Here is a 17035-nt window from a genome sequence, read left to right as displayed (position 1 = left end):
ATTTTAAAAATAATATAATATATTTATAATTTTAATCAGGGCATTTGGTATCAGCAAAATTAGTGGAAAAAATGTTGTCAGCACCTGGGGTACTGACTTTTTGTTTTATACTTTGTGAAGCACTTTGTGATCTTTTTATCTAGAAATGTGCTATATAAATAAAATTTTACTTACTTACTTACCAGAAGCTCAAAACAGAAGTCAGTATTGGATAAGCTGTTTGGCATTGGCAGGGAAGATTTGACAAGTTTATAAGGGCCCAGCCCACACACTCAACTCGCTGCTCAATCCACAAATGCATTTTCCTTACAAGTGTGGCACCATTTAAGGGGAAATAAACAGGCTTTCTAACACTATGAGATTTATTTCCAAAAAGCATTGTTACAACAAAGAAATAATTGACCAAAATAAAACAAGTGGAAGCTCAGAGGAGGACATAACCAGTTTTTGAGACACCTGATCTGGGGCAAAATGATGACCCCAATATCAATTATGGATACCAAGTATTGTGTAAGGCAGGGCTCTGAAGATGTGGAGCTCTGAGGTTTGGTTTCTCAACTGCTATCTTTTCCCCCTCATTTGTTTCTGTGATGGACTAATCTTGAAGAATCTGTCCTGATTTATTGGTTTGGCAATAACTAGGAACCACTAAATATGGATCTAATGTTATCCGAGTCATGCTGTGAACACAGATATGCTGATGAATGTTTGCAGTTTTAAGGCCATATTCGGAGATGAAGCACCTCCGTTTGGCTTGTGACATTTTTTCTACTCTAAAATCTGGTTTCCTATTTTCTGTGTGATGTAATCAGAGGACCAACTGTCTTGGTGTATGTGGGCAGCATTGTCATTTTTTCACCCAATTTCTGTATCATCTAAATTGAATTGATAAAGACAGGAAAGGTACGGTGTAATGCACTTTTAGAATAAATACTATAAATACTAATACTGTCAAACTTTAAGCTGATGCTTGTGCTTCTCATCTCCTGACAGCTCTAGGTCTGACTCCTTGTCCACGATTGTGAGGAAAATCGTTTCTGCCTCAGGCTGCCCTCTGCTTCCTATAATTTGAACACAAAATGCGAGGTCCCTACAAAGGACACTGATTAAAAGTAAAGAGGTAAAAAATAAATAAATAAATAACTAAAAAGGTAAAATTGACATACATCTCTTAAATCCTAAAGCTAGGAGTCTCAAACTGAAGAAAACAATTTGATTTTAAGCAACAGAATCAAAATATTTGCAATATTATCACTTACCCTCCCTTTTGGCCATAAAATGTGGAAACTGCCATTCCCCTCATTTAGAGCCCAACAATCTAGCACACAGTATAGTATCAAGGTTTCTTTCTTTCTTTCTTTCTTTCTTTCTTTCTTTCTTTCTTTCTTTCTTTCTTTCTTTCTTTCTTTCTTTCTTTCTTTCTTTCTTTCTTTCTTTCTAAGACTATACTGTGAAAGTATTTTTACATTCTCCACACCTGTCAACAGGAAAGTTGAGTTTAACATTTTCTTTTTTTATATAGTGTCGACTTTGTGAGACAAAGATCACCAGGGTAACGCAGGGAGCAATGGGAATCAGTTGGTGGGTGGTTACAGGCGCTCTAAAGGCCCATAAAAACAATTATTAAACAGTCCTGTCATCCTCACTGTGCCTTATGTAGCACTCACACATCACCTAAAGTATGTTCGACATTTCAGCTGAAAGATCTGACTTGCTTTTTCGTACTTAATTTGATACTTGACTTGTAGTAGAAAGCAATCTTGTAAAACGTAATCATCATCCACTGGTGACAAATATATGATGCTATGACATCATGTAGTGGGTGGTTTAGGAACTGTTTATTCCTGGAGTTTTACATACATACATACATACATATATATATATATATATATATGTATATATATATATATATATATATATATATATATATATATATATATTTCTTTTTCTTTTTTTTTTACTTTGGTCGACTACAGGTAAAGTTATATCTAAGACAGTGTAGCACATTCAAAAATCAAAAAATAAAAATAGTTCACATGTCAAACGCTAATTTTTTAAATAAATTCTTTGTCTCTTTTCCTTATATAATCATATGAATTCAACTTGTTGTGCTCCACATATACGACTGGTCTCTCACAGGTTCTGTGCCCCACAGACTGACAGCCCAGGTATACAATGCTCTCCAACACCTCAAACTATTGTACCAGATTACGTTATTTATCCTTACATTTTATTGGCAGTTTGCACATCATTTACACTTTTTTACTTTTGTTTTGGTTCAAAAGAGAGTGAGCTCCTCTCAGTGGACAGCCTTGGATATAAATACAATGTGAGTGCAAAAAAGAGTCAGTTCATTTATTCCAATTCTGGTTTTTGTTTTAAGGGCAATACAGTGTTACCACACTAGATGGCAGTAAAGTCATTCTTCAACCGTCTGTCAGCGAATAAGTGTGACAATTATCCAAATAAAATTCCATTTATGTGTATTTGTTACTATAAGTGTGTCGTACTAACCCCATATATATAGTATAGTGATACCCAGCCCTCCTCGCAGTTCTGCTATCAGTCCCCCGCTTTTCTGAGGACAGCCGCCCTCATGTTTTAGGGGCGGTAGTCTGAAGCTATTCGTCCTTCTTCCTCACATATTCATTGTACAAGCCTGTAAGGACCGACTACAGCCGCGGCTTCCCAGAGACCCACGGCGGAGCTACATGAACATCCTCTTCGACAAACATTGACAATAATGGCTACTGAAAACTTCGAACTGACCGGCGATGCGGACAAAAACGGCGAGGCAGAGGTAAGGACTGCCAACAAATTCTTGTTTAGCAATATTAAGCCCCCACTAACATCCTGCTCAGGCTCAGCCAAGCGCACATTCCCACAGAAATAATTCCCAGTTTGTGGCAGTGTGGGATATTCCCGGTTTACACGGGGTTTTTTTTCCCCCATTTCTCTCATCTGTTCACTCCTCCTCATAATGTCGCTTGATGTAGACCAGAGTGACTGAACTTGTGTCATTCAAAGTATTAGACATGTAGTGAGCTAACTGTAGCCAGTTAGCTGGGGTTTGCTTTAATTTGCCTCAAATTCCAAGGCTAATTTGAACATTTTCTGACATTTTCCACTTGGTTTTGTGGTGTGAGAGAGAGCTCATCTGCTGTTGTCCAAAGGCTCAGTTTACTTCAGATGATACATGAGGACGGAGTTTAAGCATTGTTCTGTGGAGGATCAGGTGGATCAGGTGGACCAGCTCACCCAAAATCAGTGATAACATGTAACTAAGTGGTTTGTTCAAATAGTACACCTTTGACATGCCTTTGTGTCCGTAGTCTGAGATCAGTAGGAGCTTTATTTATATGAGATGTTTAGAGTTATCTATGACATTAAAGTAACAATGACATTTTGTGTTTTATCAAAACGTCCAAGGTGTCACTTGCATGAGAATACACTGCATGCTGACCTTAGCAGATGAGTGCAGTGGAAAGCTACAATAAAGTGTTGTGGGGTACACTGCTTATTCTGCGATAGTAGTCCACAGGAAAGACTCTGAAGTATGCAATGGGTAATCTAAACCCAAGGCAGAGAAACCCAGTCATTAATGATTGACAGGCTCATTTGAGTTGTATCAAAATTATTAGGTTACTTGATTAAGTGAATCTTATAATCAGTTTGTTACTACCACTATTAAATAGCTATTAGTTATGAATTTGATTAGTCATAATTTGAGTCGCATTAGTTGCATTCCCGATATGTCAGTAATAATTAAAAGTAATAATGATCAAGTCAGTGTGAGAGACATACACCAAGTTCTCACCTCAGAGTTCCTGTGCTCCTTAGACTGCGTAGTACATTCAGCTTGATTTAATATTAACCACAGACATTATATAAAACAGGAATGGCAGCCAAAGGTCACTCATTCCCATAGTAGTTTGGGTTATGGTGGCCTTTGGTTAGCTACACAATGAAAACCACATCACACATGAGCAACAGTCAAAGACTAAACGCAGTATTACAAGCTGATCATCCAGATTGCCCCATTAATGTTAGTGTTATGATTTCTAATCTTTACTAGTAATAGGCTTTCTTTTGATATGTAAAATAAAATAATACTGCTGATAGATGATGTGATCACATAAATAATGCAGCCCTGAGTCCAAAAAATTGAAACAGAGGAATTTTTTTTGCTCATTCTGTTTACCACTGTGTTGTCATAGCTCTTGTTGCAGCACAGTTGTTGGTAGATGTTGATAGAAAACCAAAAGCCAATTCAGAAGTACCTCAAAAAATTCTATCTGAAGATGGTTAAAGCTGTGGTTGTAAAAACACTTCCTGTCCTATAGAAACAGCTCTCTCTCTCTTGACCTCTGTAAAGACTTCCCTGCTGAGTTTGTGAGGTCAGTCCCTCGAGTTGGGTCAGAATGAGTTAAAAAGGTTGCTCATTGGCTAATGAGTTGTTAATCAGAAGTCATCACTCACCAGCCAGCGAGCATATATTGGATTTTTACATCACTATATATCAGTATTGATCTTAAAAATTGTAAATTGGTGTGGCCTTACTCTCTGACAATGTTTGAATCGAGGAAATCAGTTGTTGCACTAGAAAGCAAAGTATGTTCCCATTGCCCTTTTTACCCAACAGTTTGTTGTTTGACTCTTTTTGTTTTTTTGAGTAATGTGGGGTCAGGACATAATTCCTTTACTATTGATTGATTGATTGAATCTTTATTTTGAACATGTTGAAAAAGTATAAAAAAAAAAATAGAATTAAAAGAGACAAATGAACAAAGCAAACAAAAGGAAAACGAGCAACCACAACTCCAAATAACGTCCATGTTCAAAAAGGAGCAGGAAGAAGCATAAGCTTATTTAATCCCACCCCTTTTCCACTATCTAGTATCAATAGACTACAGAAATACCTCCTTGTAATTACATTATATGTTATGTGTAATTTTTTTTTTTTTTTTAATATATACACATATATGTTTCTATCTATCCATACCTACGTATATACACACATACGCACATATACACATTTTCAATAACCCCATTAACACCTGAAGGATACACAACCTACAATTTTATATATATTTAATATATATATATATATATATATATATATATATATACATATACATATATATATATACACACATACATACACACACATACACATATATATATATATATATATATATACATACACATATACATACATATATATATATATATATATACTATAAACCCACGCTGCTGGAATGTGTTTGAAATTAGCAAGAATGCTGCTAGTGCAGTTTCATCTGAAGATCAGGGCCATTCAACTGTTTGTCAGATAGTACTGCAAGTGTCAAACAGAGACTAAAATATGCAGATGCTTTGATGATATTAATAACAATAATGGATTGCATTTATATAGCGCTTTTCGAGACCCTCAAAGCGCTTTACAATTCCACTATTCATTCACACACTGGTGGAGGTAAGCTACAGTTGTAGCCACAGCTGCCTTGGGGCAGACTGACAGAAGTGAGGCTGCCAAATCACACCATCTGGCCAACACCAGTAGGTGAAGTGTCTTGCCCAAGGACACAACGACCAAGACAGACAGAGCAAGGGATCAAACCGGTAACCTTCCGGTTACAAGATGAGCTTCCCGACCCCCTGAACCACGGTCGGCCGTAACCGTGGTTTCATCCATTAATGATATTTAATGGATGGAATCCCCAAAAGTTCTTTGCAGTTTTATATTTACGATAGGTGTTCTAACCGTTTTGGAAATAGGACTGTAATTAGTTGCCAGCCTACTTGTATCCCTTGAAGGAAGATGATTATCACATGTGGTGAACTATCTAGAAAACTTCAGCTAAAAATAGCAAAGACTAAACAAAGAAAAAGTAGCTCAGAGAGAGAGAGCACCAGTTAGGAGTTTAAGTATATAGTGAGTGAAAGCTGGTGACTCTCAATTCTACCTCATAAGTATCTTTTTCTCCCTCTGTGGCCTGGCAGGCTTTCATGGCTGCAGTCAGAGTCAGACCTCAGCCTATAATGTTGCCAACCGGTGCACACGGTTGGTGTTGTTGGGCAATTAAACTTCCACCCAGCTGAAACTTTGAGCAATTTGTATGAGAATCTCATTAGGAGAAACTGGGGTTTCACCAGTGACCATAGTTTCCTGTGACGAAAAGTTTTAATTTTTTTTTTTTTGTTAGTTCCAGTTAACTTGGAATAGAAACTGAAGATAACTACTACTTTTTTTTTCTCTTTTAGTGCTTTCTGTTCAGTATTGAATAAATAATCTTGAGTATCTCGCAGTAATCAAACATGTAACCCTGATAGTGGGATAAGTGTGGTGATTTCACCCTGTATGATGTCAAATGTATGCTCTAACAAATACTTATTCATGAGATGTTAATAAGCGTCTTCACTCACTTTCCCCTGTGTTTGGATAGAGGTCATTTTGGGGTTTTTGTGACCTGGTCACTTGGGAAAAAAAAGAAATAAGAGGATGTGTGTTATTTATGACATTTGGCCCAAATCCAACTCCTTCTCCTTCTACTTGATGAGAATTGCTGTTCAGTTTAAAAAAATACTTTCACTTCCATTAATATCGTCCACATCGCTTCTCAGGTTCAGCATGTGACATGTTGAAACAACACCCAGACATGGACAATGCACCATATTGCTAAAGACATTCAGTGAGATTTGAGAAGTCATGTGTTGACTAAAGCAGGCGATAAACAAACTCTGGGCTGTTTGTCTTACGTGAAGCTTAGTCAAAAAATATCCTGTTTCTGCTGCATTATTTTTGTCATTTATAGTTCGGAGCCGACGAAAGCTGAATACAAAAGAAAGTCATTCTTAATCATGACATGTTGTTCTAGGGAAACCAAAACTGTAAAGTCAGCCAGTTACATTTTGAAATAAATTCCATTATGATGGCAGCAGCAGAGGACTTCTCCCTCTTCTGTATATTAAAGTAACCTTGTAAATACCCCAGTTTATGCAACAGAACAAGATCGCTGTGCTTTTTAGTTAAATTGTGCAAAATAAGTACTACATTCAAGTGTGTTTATTGTGATTTAATTTAATAATTACTAAACCGGTAACTTACCTGAATGTATTAATGTTTTGAGCTTTATCGAGAGTAGAGCTGTTAAATGTGATTGTGTGTAATATTCACTGTCTTTGTTATACTTATGTTGGGGTTTGTGTTTGTGTTCAGACCCCGCGGTGGGGCCATGAGAGGCGGCTACAGAGATCCCTGAATATGAACCACTATGCCAATAAGAAGAGTGCAGCAGAAAGCATGTTGGATGTAGCTCTGCTCATGGCTAATGCCTCCCAGCTGAAGGCAGTGATGCAGCAAGGACCAAGCTTCACCTTTTACGTACCCCTCATTATTCTCATTAGCATCTCTCTCACTCTGCAAATCCTAGTCGGAGTTCTGCTCATTTTCATAGGTAAGTCTGGAGGTTGTTGCCAGATTTCCATTTGCTTAACTTTGTTACAGTTTTCTTGGTATTTTTGGCTTGAAACCTTTAAAAAAATCAAAACATGAGCCTATAGAATTTTTTTTAATTCAGTGTAAACCATAATGTTATTATCTTTACTACTTTAATTTATAAAGTGATAAATAGGTATTATTCATAAATGTGTTCATAAATGCAATTTAAAAGTTGTTTTTTTCTAGTCGCTGTCTAGGGATGGGTATTGATAAGATTTTCACGATTCCGATTCCAGTTTCGATTCTGTTTAACGAGTCGATTCTTTATCGATTCTCTTATCGATTGCAAAAATGGCAAATATTCATTGTCAGCTATGTGAAGTCTAAGTTTAAAGCATGTACTATAACGTGAAGGAAGATTGTTAAGCCTTTTAACCAAAATTCTCAGCAAAATTCTCAACTTTAAAAGTAAGTAAAAGAATTTTAAAATTAATACGATATTTGACTGGAAGCCAGCGTAAATTTGCTAAAACTGGAGTGATGTGTTCATTCATTTTAACACCTGTTAAAAGACGGGCAGCAGCATTTTGGACTAACTGCAAGCGATGGAGAGATGAGTGTTGAAGACCCAAATAGAGAGAATTGCAGTAGTCTGTTGCGGACACTTGCTTCTCTAATTTAAAAGAGCTACCTGAAAACACTCCGAGATTCCTTACAGTTTGAGAAAGATGAGAAGCAAGAGGACCAAGGGTAGTTAGCTTAGTCAGTTAGCTTATCAAAAGGGACATGACTTCCAAAAACCATAACTTCAGTCTTATTTTCATTTAGTGTGAGAAAATTCTGAGTTAACCAGTCTTTAACATCATGTAGACAGTTTAGCAAAGCCTGCAGGGGGACAGAGACATCCAGATTCAAGGGAAAGTAAATTTGGATGTCATCAGCATAACAATGAAAGGGGATGTTGTATTTCCTAAAAATAGACCCCATGTATAGGGAGAACAGAATTGGACCCAAAACAGACCCCTGTGGCACACCACAACACAACGCAGAGGAAGAGGAGTATTGCCCAATAGTAACAGAAAAAGAACAACAACGTGTTCAAGTCTTGATAAAAGAATTTTATCATCAACTGTGTCAAAGGTGGCAGTCAAATCTAAAAGGACAAAAACAATAGAACAACCTGAGTCGACTGTTAAAAGATCATTAAAAACTCTTAAAAGCGCACTCTCAGTACAGTAATGTAAAAACAAAGAATTACCCGATTTTTTTTTTTTTACCTGATTTTTGTTTCTAAGAAAAATGAGAGCCACATATGAGGATATTCGTTTAAAGAAGAATTTCGATAGAACAGTAGCAGTATAATGTCCTCGTAAGTGGATATCAGGCCCTTGTAGAGAAAAATTGAGTATTTTGGTCTAAATAACCCAAAATGTGATGTCCCCATATGTGGACGCCAGGTCCTAGGAGGCTAACGCAGAAAAATTCACTGGCTCAAACTGCTGAAAAACAGCTGAGCATTTAGAAAGTGAATCTAGGTCTAACACTGCCTGTGAATGCAGGGACCTTAAAGCAGAGATTTTTTCAGTGAAATGTTTCAAAAAGTTTTCACAGTGCAAAGGAAGCTACACTAGGAACAGTGGCACAGGGGTTAACCACAGAATAAAAATATTAAAAAGAAATCTGGGCTTGTGACTACTGGTAGAAATTACACTGGATAGGAAAGCAGATTTTGCAGCTTTATCAGTTTTCTGATATTTTGTTAAGCGGTCATGCAGGATGCTTTTTCCATTTTCTCTCTGCACGTCGTGTCTGAGAGCACGGGTGGTTTCATTCAGCCAAGGTTGACGTGAAGATTTGGTGCATTTAGATAGCATGTATCACTTGATTATAAACAGACCCATAAACATTGCCTTGTTATGTAGTGTCTCACTGAAGGAAAGAACTAATTATACATCTGAGGGCAGCAGCTGTCGGCTAATTCATATCTTATCTTTCAGTATTGATGTGACAGAAAACGGTATTGCCCCCATGTGAGGAAATGAGGTAGTTCCTAGTGACTGTGCACAAACAGTAATGATGACTAATGTTTCCATTCCTCTATACTCACGATTATGTTTTTCTTCTTCTGTTTAGTTAAGTGGAATCTAAATGATGAAAGAAATCACTACAGATTGGACATCTTGGAGAATGTGACCACAGCTTTCGTCTTTATCATAGTGGTTATCAACGTCTTCATTACGGCCTTCGGTGTCCAGCAGCCCAGCTCGAGCGGTTGATTGTGTTTTAAATAGTTTTCAATCCCTACTGATCAATTTAGTAAAGGCAGGACATCCAGACAGGGAGAGACAAGACAAGATATTTATTCACCAAACTGGCTGGCATGCAGGTGTATTTGCTTTTCTGTAATTCTCAGGAGAACCAGTGAACTCAGAGAATCAAGTTACATTATATTGTCTCCTGTGTGTGTGTTTCTGAGTAAAAGGAGTTCCTCAGACCATGGCCAGTCATGTAGGGGAGACCGGGGATAGTTGTAAAATTTTTGACATTTCTGTCTGTAAATTGGAGCTCGTTGAAGGTAGTGGATTCAAAATGTAATGCAAAGTATTTACATGTCTCTGCTATTAAATAGTGCAGCTATTTTCTCTGCAGCACAATTACCCATTGCATGGTATGGCTTCAAACACGAAGAGTGAAATGTTACAATTAACCCCATAGTCTGGGTTAGTTGTAACATATCCTGGGGTGAAATGTAACACAATGAAATAAGGGTACTAACAAAACATTAACATGTAATCTTTGTTTATTCAACACATGAATGCACTTAGAGCCATTTATGTAGCTGTGTGTGTGTGACAGAATGCAGAAATCTAGCTTTTGAACATATTCCAACCCCCCAAAAAAGACAAATTATGGAATTTTCTGCAACTGAATATTTCATTCATTTTGGTTGGTCTTCCTTGAGTTTGGCCTCATTGGCTCAGTGGGCATTATAACCTACAACTCTTGCACCAATTTTGAACATAACAATGAAGCTGAAAAAATGTAGTTGTTCACCAGCATCGCAATTCCATTACTTTTTATCATGGCTTACCTTGGTGTGGTTTGCAAAGTGCTTCAGAAAGATGAGGAAATCTGTTTCTTGCACCCATCCTGACTTATTTCCACTACCAGTACTTCCTACTGGTCCATCTCTGACACAGAGGTCTGCATAATGTATGTGTTGGAACACAAACAGTGGAGGAATTGTGTTGCCAATGGCATTAACCGCATATACTAAAGCGACCAGTGAACCTCTCTCTGCTGATGTCGTTGCCCCAACTTGTTTAATATAAGTTAAAGTAATAGTGTGGTAAGTTGCAACATCTGCATTATTGTTACAACTAACCCAGACTGTTGCTGTTACAACTGACCCAGACTCCTATAGCCATGAACTAGCTAACATTACAGCCAATGGCTAAAACATTAGCACTAAAGACCTACACAGAATATATCCCCATAGACATACAAATAACATAATTTAAGTTTGATGAGTTTAACTGCAAAGCAGATAATGCTATTACAAATTGAAATAAAATAGAAAAACTTACTTTTTGGCATACAAATTACTTTTTTTCATGTTAAACTGTCTGTGTTTGACAAAATGTGCTGATTTTTCACATGTGATAGCAGAACTGAATTGGGCATGCACAGGATGTGTCATGGCTACTGAACGGACCCACGCGCAGACAGTTCTTTCAAGGAAACAAAAGGGGATTTATTTACAATAGGGATCACCTTAGTGCAAAATATATGTACAGTGAGTTGGGAGGGGGTCCAGGGCTCCAGGGAGAGAAGGGGGGGGGAATCCACACACACGCTTCCTCTTCCACTCAGTCACCGCCACGGCTCCTCCGCACACACGCACTCCTCTTCAGCCGCACTCGCTCCAACACTCCACACACTGCCCCACTTGGACAGGTCCGGTGATTCGGTCCAGAATTCAGGTGGTTCGACGTTCCAGCGGTGAGCTGCTCTGTGCCACTGCCTTAAATAGCAGCTGGGGAAATCAGCCAGATCAGCCGCAGGTGGACACCATCCACAGGGGTGCGTGGGCCAAGAGTGAGAGCCCGTAATGAGCTCCACCCAGGCAGAGAGGAGGAGGAGAGACAAAAAACTAAAACTAACAACAACAAAACCTGTAGCCAGCGTGGGCCAACCAGAGAGACACGGGGACCGTGACAGGATGAGTCACATCATTTGAAACTTAGCCCTGATTGGAGAAATTGGAAGTGTTACAACTGACCCACATTACAACTATCCCCAGTCTCCCCTACATGTGTTGATCAGTTCTTATTTCATGTGGCTATTAACTAGTCTGTTACCTCAGATCTTATAATGCTCAGGTTACTGATGCAAATAAGTAATTGTCTGTATGCAGAAAACAAACATCAGGAGCAATAGTCACAATCACTGTGAAGGTTTCCCAAACAACAGCTAAAGAAGACCACCTGCTTTTATTTTGAAGTTCTTAAACAGGTTAGTATGCCACAGTTACTACCACAGAATCCAAAGAAAATTAACAATGGTGAGTGCATCATGATTCATTCTGTCTTGCTGCTGTAAGAGGTGTTATATGTGTAACAGCTTTACCATTCTAATAATGTTTACAGTGGGCCTTAACTGCTTTATTTTTTAAAGAGCTATGCAAAATCTGTCTAAAGAAAATTTCAACCTCCTAGCATACACCAGCTCATTGTTGACCCACCTATGGTTAAGAGTTTTTGGTTTGGTTAATGTCCACCACGTTTCTTGGTCGTGGCTCAAAAGTTGGGAGGTCGCCTTGCAATCGGAAGGTTGCTGGTTCGAGCCCCGGCTTGGACAGTCTCAGTCGTTGTGTCCTTGGGGACGACACTTCACCCGTTGCCTACTGGTGGTGGTCAGAGGGCCCGGTGGCGCCAGTGTCCGGCAGCCTCGGCTCTGTCAGTGCGCCCCAGTGGTGGCTGTGGCTACAATGTAGCTTGCCATCACCAGTGTGTGAATGGGTGGGTGACTGGATGTGTAAAGCGCTTTGGGGCCCTTAAGGACTAGTAAAGCGCTATACAAATACTGGCCATTTACCATTTTTATAGAATTTTCACCTGAATGGGAAACCCCAAATGAACCAAAAAGAAATGTATTACACCTCATCAACGGTGGTTGAAATAAAACCAAACCCTAACTCATGATGGATTACCGGTGACCTGGTGGATGTTAACAGGTTAAACTTTTTTCCTTGCTTTACGAATTAGTTTGTTTTTCTGTTTGTTTATTGTGAATTATATGGTTACTTTTAGACTTTTTTAAATGCATTTTTAAGGATCACTGTCTTTATCCTTTAATAATCTCCTGTTACACACTGCCTATTTTTAAACAATTTGTTATACAAAATAAAACTACATAACCATCAAGTTGAGTGTTTTTTTGTTGTTACTGGTTTATTGTGCGAAGACAAGTCAGTTTTACAAAATAGCATCCCCACATGTAAGGCACAGGACACACAAATCATGACAAACTGGCTTTATGTTAACTAATTTTCACCACAAGTCAAATTTTTATGTTTAGAGGTTGTTGATTACAAGGCACAAACACAAAAATAATTTAAACTACAATTTGCCACAATATTAGCATCTGACATCCTGAGAATTAACCTTCAAACCATGAAGAAGGTTTAAGCACCATTACTAGTATATCTTGTGTGCGTTTTTACAGAAAATACTATGAAGTTGTATTTGTTTCAACATTTGGTGCAAGTTAATTTATTGCTAGACAGTATTTAAAATAGGCAGGAGAGGCACAGTATGAACAACAAGACAAAAATATCCATACTATATGATACAATATGGATTTATAACTGTAGCAAACTAAATGTAACTACTTCAGTGAGAAGTTTGACGCCGGGTTTTCAGTGCATTCAGTGGTAAGCCAAACGAGGACATTAACAAACATTAACGTCCTGCTCGAAACAGCGGAAGCAAAGAGTATGATAGATTTCCGTTCTTCAGCTGCTCGGTGGAAAAACAGGGCGCGGTAAGTGACACAGAGTCAGCTAAACAGTAACGGGGAAGGTCAAGGAACGGTTAAAAACAATTTTAAAAAAAAAACATGGTTAGAGATGCCACGAAGTAGGTGGCAATGCCTTAACCGTATGTGTGTTGCAGGCCACTAGGGCCAATTCCATCCTTGTCAAGGGGAGTGCTAACCTTCTCTCCTTTCATACAACACAACCTCCCTAAAGCAGGACGTCGTCATATATACCCGCGAGGACACAGCTTGGTTTCACTCACGGTGTCACTTCCAAACTTTAGTCTAATTGAAAAGGTCGAATATTTGTGGTTTTCTTCAAACGAGTGGTTCACTATTTATGTCTTCTCTGTTTTCAGTTACATTCGATATTTATGTTTTCAATTGGTTGCAACTCTACCCACACTGCACTGCGGTAGGAAGCCGTCCCCGCATTGGTAGATGCAGTCACGTGATTGTAACATTCGCTATAAAGACATTTAAAGCATTACTTTTATGGATTTGGCTTGCCCCATGTGGCACTGGATTGTTCACACGTTTAATATCCTTTTTGTATTGTGAGAGGCGGAATTTGGGGAAGTTCTTATGAAACAGACGTAAATTTAGTGATGTAGCTCCTCTTTTAACCACAAGATGGCAGCCAGGGGCTGTTCTTGACCTAACTGAAGAGCTTAAAACTAGTTCTTAAAAAAAAAAAAAAAAAATTGTTCTTAACAAATCATAGATTAAAGTCAAGAACCACCCCATTATTTAGTTTTCAAATTTCTCAGTTTGAAAAAAGTAATAAAGTTGGATGTTAGGGAAAAAAAGTTTTAAACTAGTTTTGTGGAAGCATTCCACAGCACAAATCCTCCATTTCATTTCCCTACACCAGTTTTAACCTCAACTGTATTAATCCCTCAAAACCATTTAAATGGGATACTTTCAATTGCGAAGTACCAAATGCAAACAAGCAAAATAAGCGTATATATCATTTGCACTGTGTACATGATTACCTTAAAACCCTTGAAAATATATAGTGTGTTGTGCTTTGGTAAAAGCAGCAAGAGCAGAACAACTGAAGAAGACTCCCTTTACTTTATGAGGCTTTCCTCAGTGTACCATATAAGAACTTCTTGAGCTTTTCTTTTCAGTCCAAGAGCAGCCATCCCAAGTGCCCGGCTTCCTCCAGTCACTTTAGCTTCTACACAATAAGAAAGAAATAAAAATTACCTCTGGAAAAGTGAAAATTGTTTTCACACTATTAAAATGAGCATTTATATAATCCTGACAATATAAAATGAAGTCATGTGAAAAATTTGGGAGAAAAAAAGTTTACCACTGTAGTAATAGAAGAAAGCCATTCCCACTACAAAAGTGAAACAGCCCATAAAGAAGAGGGGACCTGCAAAACAGGAAGCACATAAAAAATTAGGCATCATGTCAGTGCTAAATAATTAGATACAAGTTTTGCCTTGAATAGTTTTGTCACAGTTTTGAAAGTTATTTTTTAAACATGTGTAAAGCCCTCATAGCTTAAAAGCAGCATCACTGTTTATGTTTTATAGTTTTGTTTCTTAGTTATATACATAAATAAATTACACTGTATATTACATGGCACACATGCTGGCACTAATTCTTTACTCTCCCTCCAAATCTTACCTCTGTCATTCAAAGCATGTCTCTGTTTGATGACCCGTGGAAGTTTGAGCGGATCCAAGGAATCTGGAAGCAGGATGGAATAAAATGTAAAATATGCCTACATATATAACCACAATTACTCCCCATAACCTCCAAAAAAAACTGATATGTATGAAAGTGGTATGATATGAGTATAAGCCATTTCAGAGACGAACCTCTGAGGTGAAGCCTTGTAGGCAAACTGTAGTAGACCTCCTCAACATGCAAGTGAAGCGCCCTGTAAAATTCCCTGCATGCTTCCTCTCCTTTCCCTTGTAGGTGTGTCAAGAGCTCACCCAGTCGAACACTTGTGGGTACATCCAAGTTTCGGAACTGGACAACAGTTAACAACAGATATTATTTGTTAATCTTACACTGAAATCATTCACTATGGTGTTTTAACCTCAAGATTTTCAGAACCGTGAATGCTTTCCAGGTGTCTGTATAGGAATATTTTCACTTGAAGCGATGGGACATAAATAAATACATTTATTACTGGAATTTAAACTAGTTTATGTAAGCGTGCCTGCTGAAATACAATGTTAAAGGCACCTGACGATGCTTGAGCATTTTAATTTTATGCAGCTTCACGCTTTTCTTTCTTTACTCCTGCTATCCTGTTGACTATGGTTCCATTTTCAGAATGAGGTTCTGAAAATCTGCAATCACTACAATTATAACAACTCTCCAAACCCACTTTTTCTTCTTCTTTTTAAACCACAGACCTGACAACTTTCCTATTACTGAACATGAACAAAAAACATCCGTTATTGTGATGTATTTCCAATCAGCGCACACTTTAATGATCTTTGAACACAGCAGCTTTAACCAGACATTAACACCTCCACGTATATATCACAGTAAGGAAAGATGAAACTGTGATACAGGTATGCAGATGTTTCAATAGTGGTTTTGGTCTGGGTTTCTAGATTGCTACACCCCTAGCAACCACTGCATAAACCATAGCAGCTACCATAAACAGCTATAGCGAAACCAAATGCTGCATGCAAGTGATCAAACTAGTAATAACAGCATAGTTTATACAGCTTGTGAGCTCATGGCCATTCTGTTGCTGTTTGACTGGTTTTATTATGCACTTGCAACTACACTAATAAACACCGCAGTGTATTTCTAGAGCAGTACAACTTCGATTTTTTTAACATTGTTTTACTTGAATGTTATTCCGTTGCACCACTGTCAGTATGCGACAGAGACAGTAAAAGGCTGCTGAGGAGGACTCACTTTGGTTGCCTCCTTGTCAGTGAGGATCTGCGGGTAGATTCTGTTGAGCTGCAGGATGAGTTTATCCACGACTTCTGTGTCCAGTCTCGGGTCATGTTTGAGGAAGGTGCTGTCCTCTGTGAGCTGCTCACAAAAACTGTCTGTCGGTGTAAACGGAGGCGTTAAAGCCATTCGTTATATGGGCAGTTGTTTGTCAACAGGCTAGCATTTTTCTTTGGAAGGGTACGTAAGTAGGCAGTGGTTTACTCATAGAAAAGAAACGTTAAAGCCAGTTATTTTTTCTCTCTCGAAACTTTAGCAAGAGTGGAGTATGAGGCGTGGCGAAGTTAAGAAACTTCAAAGTCCCGAACATGACTTGGAATGAGACGTTACATTATCTTTGGCAAAGCGCAAACTTCAGCTTGCCACTGCTGTCGTAATATTGGTCACTCCAAGCTAATCGGGTCATATTATAGCAAAACTGAGGGCTAGATAATGTAGAATAAGCGTTATTTGTTATTTTAGGTAAAGAAATACACAAACCTCCCATTGCAGAGTCCCCCTGTGCCCTCTGTTGGACACGCCCGCTGACGTCATGCCGCCGGCAGGGATGGGCTTACGTCAACGTCTCCCATTAAGGAAAAAGAACCTTTTTCAGCGCAAAGACTTTATAAA

General features: G+C 38.3%; 2 protein-coding genes and 1 non-coding gene across 3 annotated transcripts; 1 reads left to right on the top strand and 2 right to left on the bottom strand.

The window, feature by feature from the left end:
* Nucleotides 1-2523: 2523 nt before the first annotated feature.
* ninj1 (ninjurin 1) lies at nucleotides 2524-12885 on the top strand. The gene is made up of 3 exons (XM_085274152.1): nucleotides 2524-2800; nucleotides 7220-7457; nucleotides 9575-12885. Exons 1-3 carry the CDS (start codon nucleotides 2744-2746, stop codon nucleotides 9715-9717), a joined length of 438 nt encoding a protein of 145 aa, XP_085130278.1. The 5' UTR covers nucleotides 2524-2743; the 3' UTR covers nucleotides 9718-12885.
* card19 (caspase recruitment domain family, member 19) lies at nucleotides 12869-16956 on the bottom strand. The gene is made up of 6 exons (XM_085274151.1): nucleotides 16904-16956; nucleotides 16382-16521; nucleotides 15316-15472; nucleotides 15122-15184; nucleotides 14799-14864; nucleotides 12869-14663 (listed from the first exon to the last, which is right to left on the bottom strand). The coding sequence occupies exons 1-6, from the start codon at nucleotides 16908-16910 to the stop codon at nucleotides 14554-14556; spliced, it is 543 nt and encodes a 180-aa protein (XP_085130277.1). The 5' UTR covers nucleotides 16911-16956; the 3' UTR covers nucleotides 12869-14553.
* Nucleotides 13554-13681, bottom strand: LOC146574478 (U6atac minor spliceosomal RNA). Its single transcript, XR_014892606.1, has one exon. It is a non-coding gene; the product is annotated as a U6atac minor spliceosomal RNA (small nuclear RNA).
* Nucleotides 16957-17035: the final 79 nt, after the last annotated feature.

This window comes from Mchenga conophoros, linkage group LG5 (assembly GCF_057382185.1).
Source record: "Mchenga conophoros isolate Kocher_MC1m ecotype Shallow Benthic linkage group LG5, M_conophoros_male_GT1.1, whole genome shotgun sequence".
Lineage (NCBI taxonomy): Eukaryota > Metazoa > Chordata > Actinopteri > Cichliformes > Cichlidae > Mchenga > Mchenga conophoros.
Note: the sequence above shows the minus strand (reverse complement) of the source record. Positions and strands in the feature narration are given on the sequence as shown.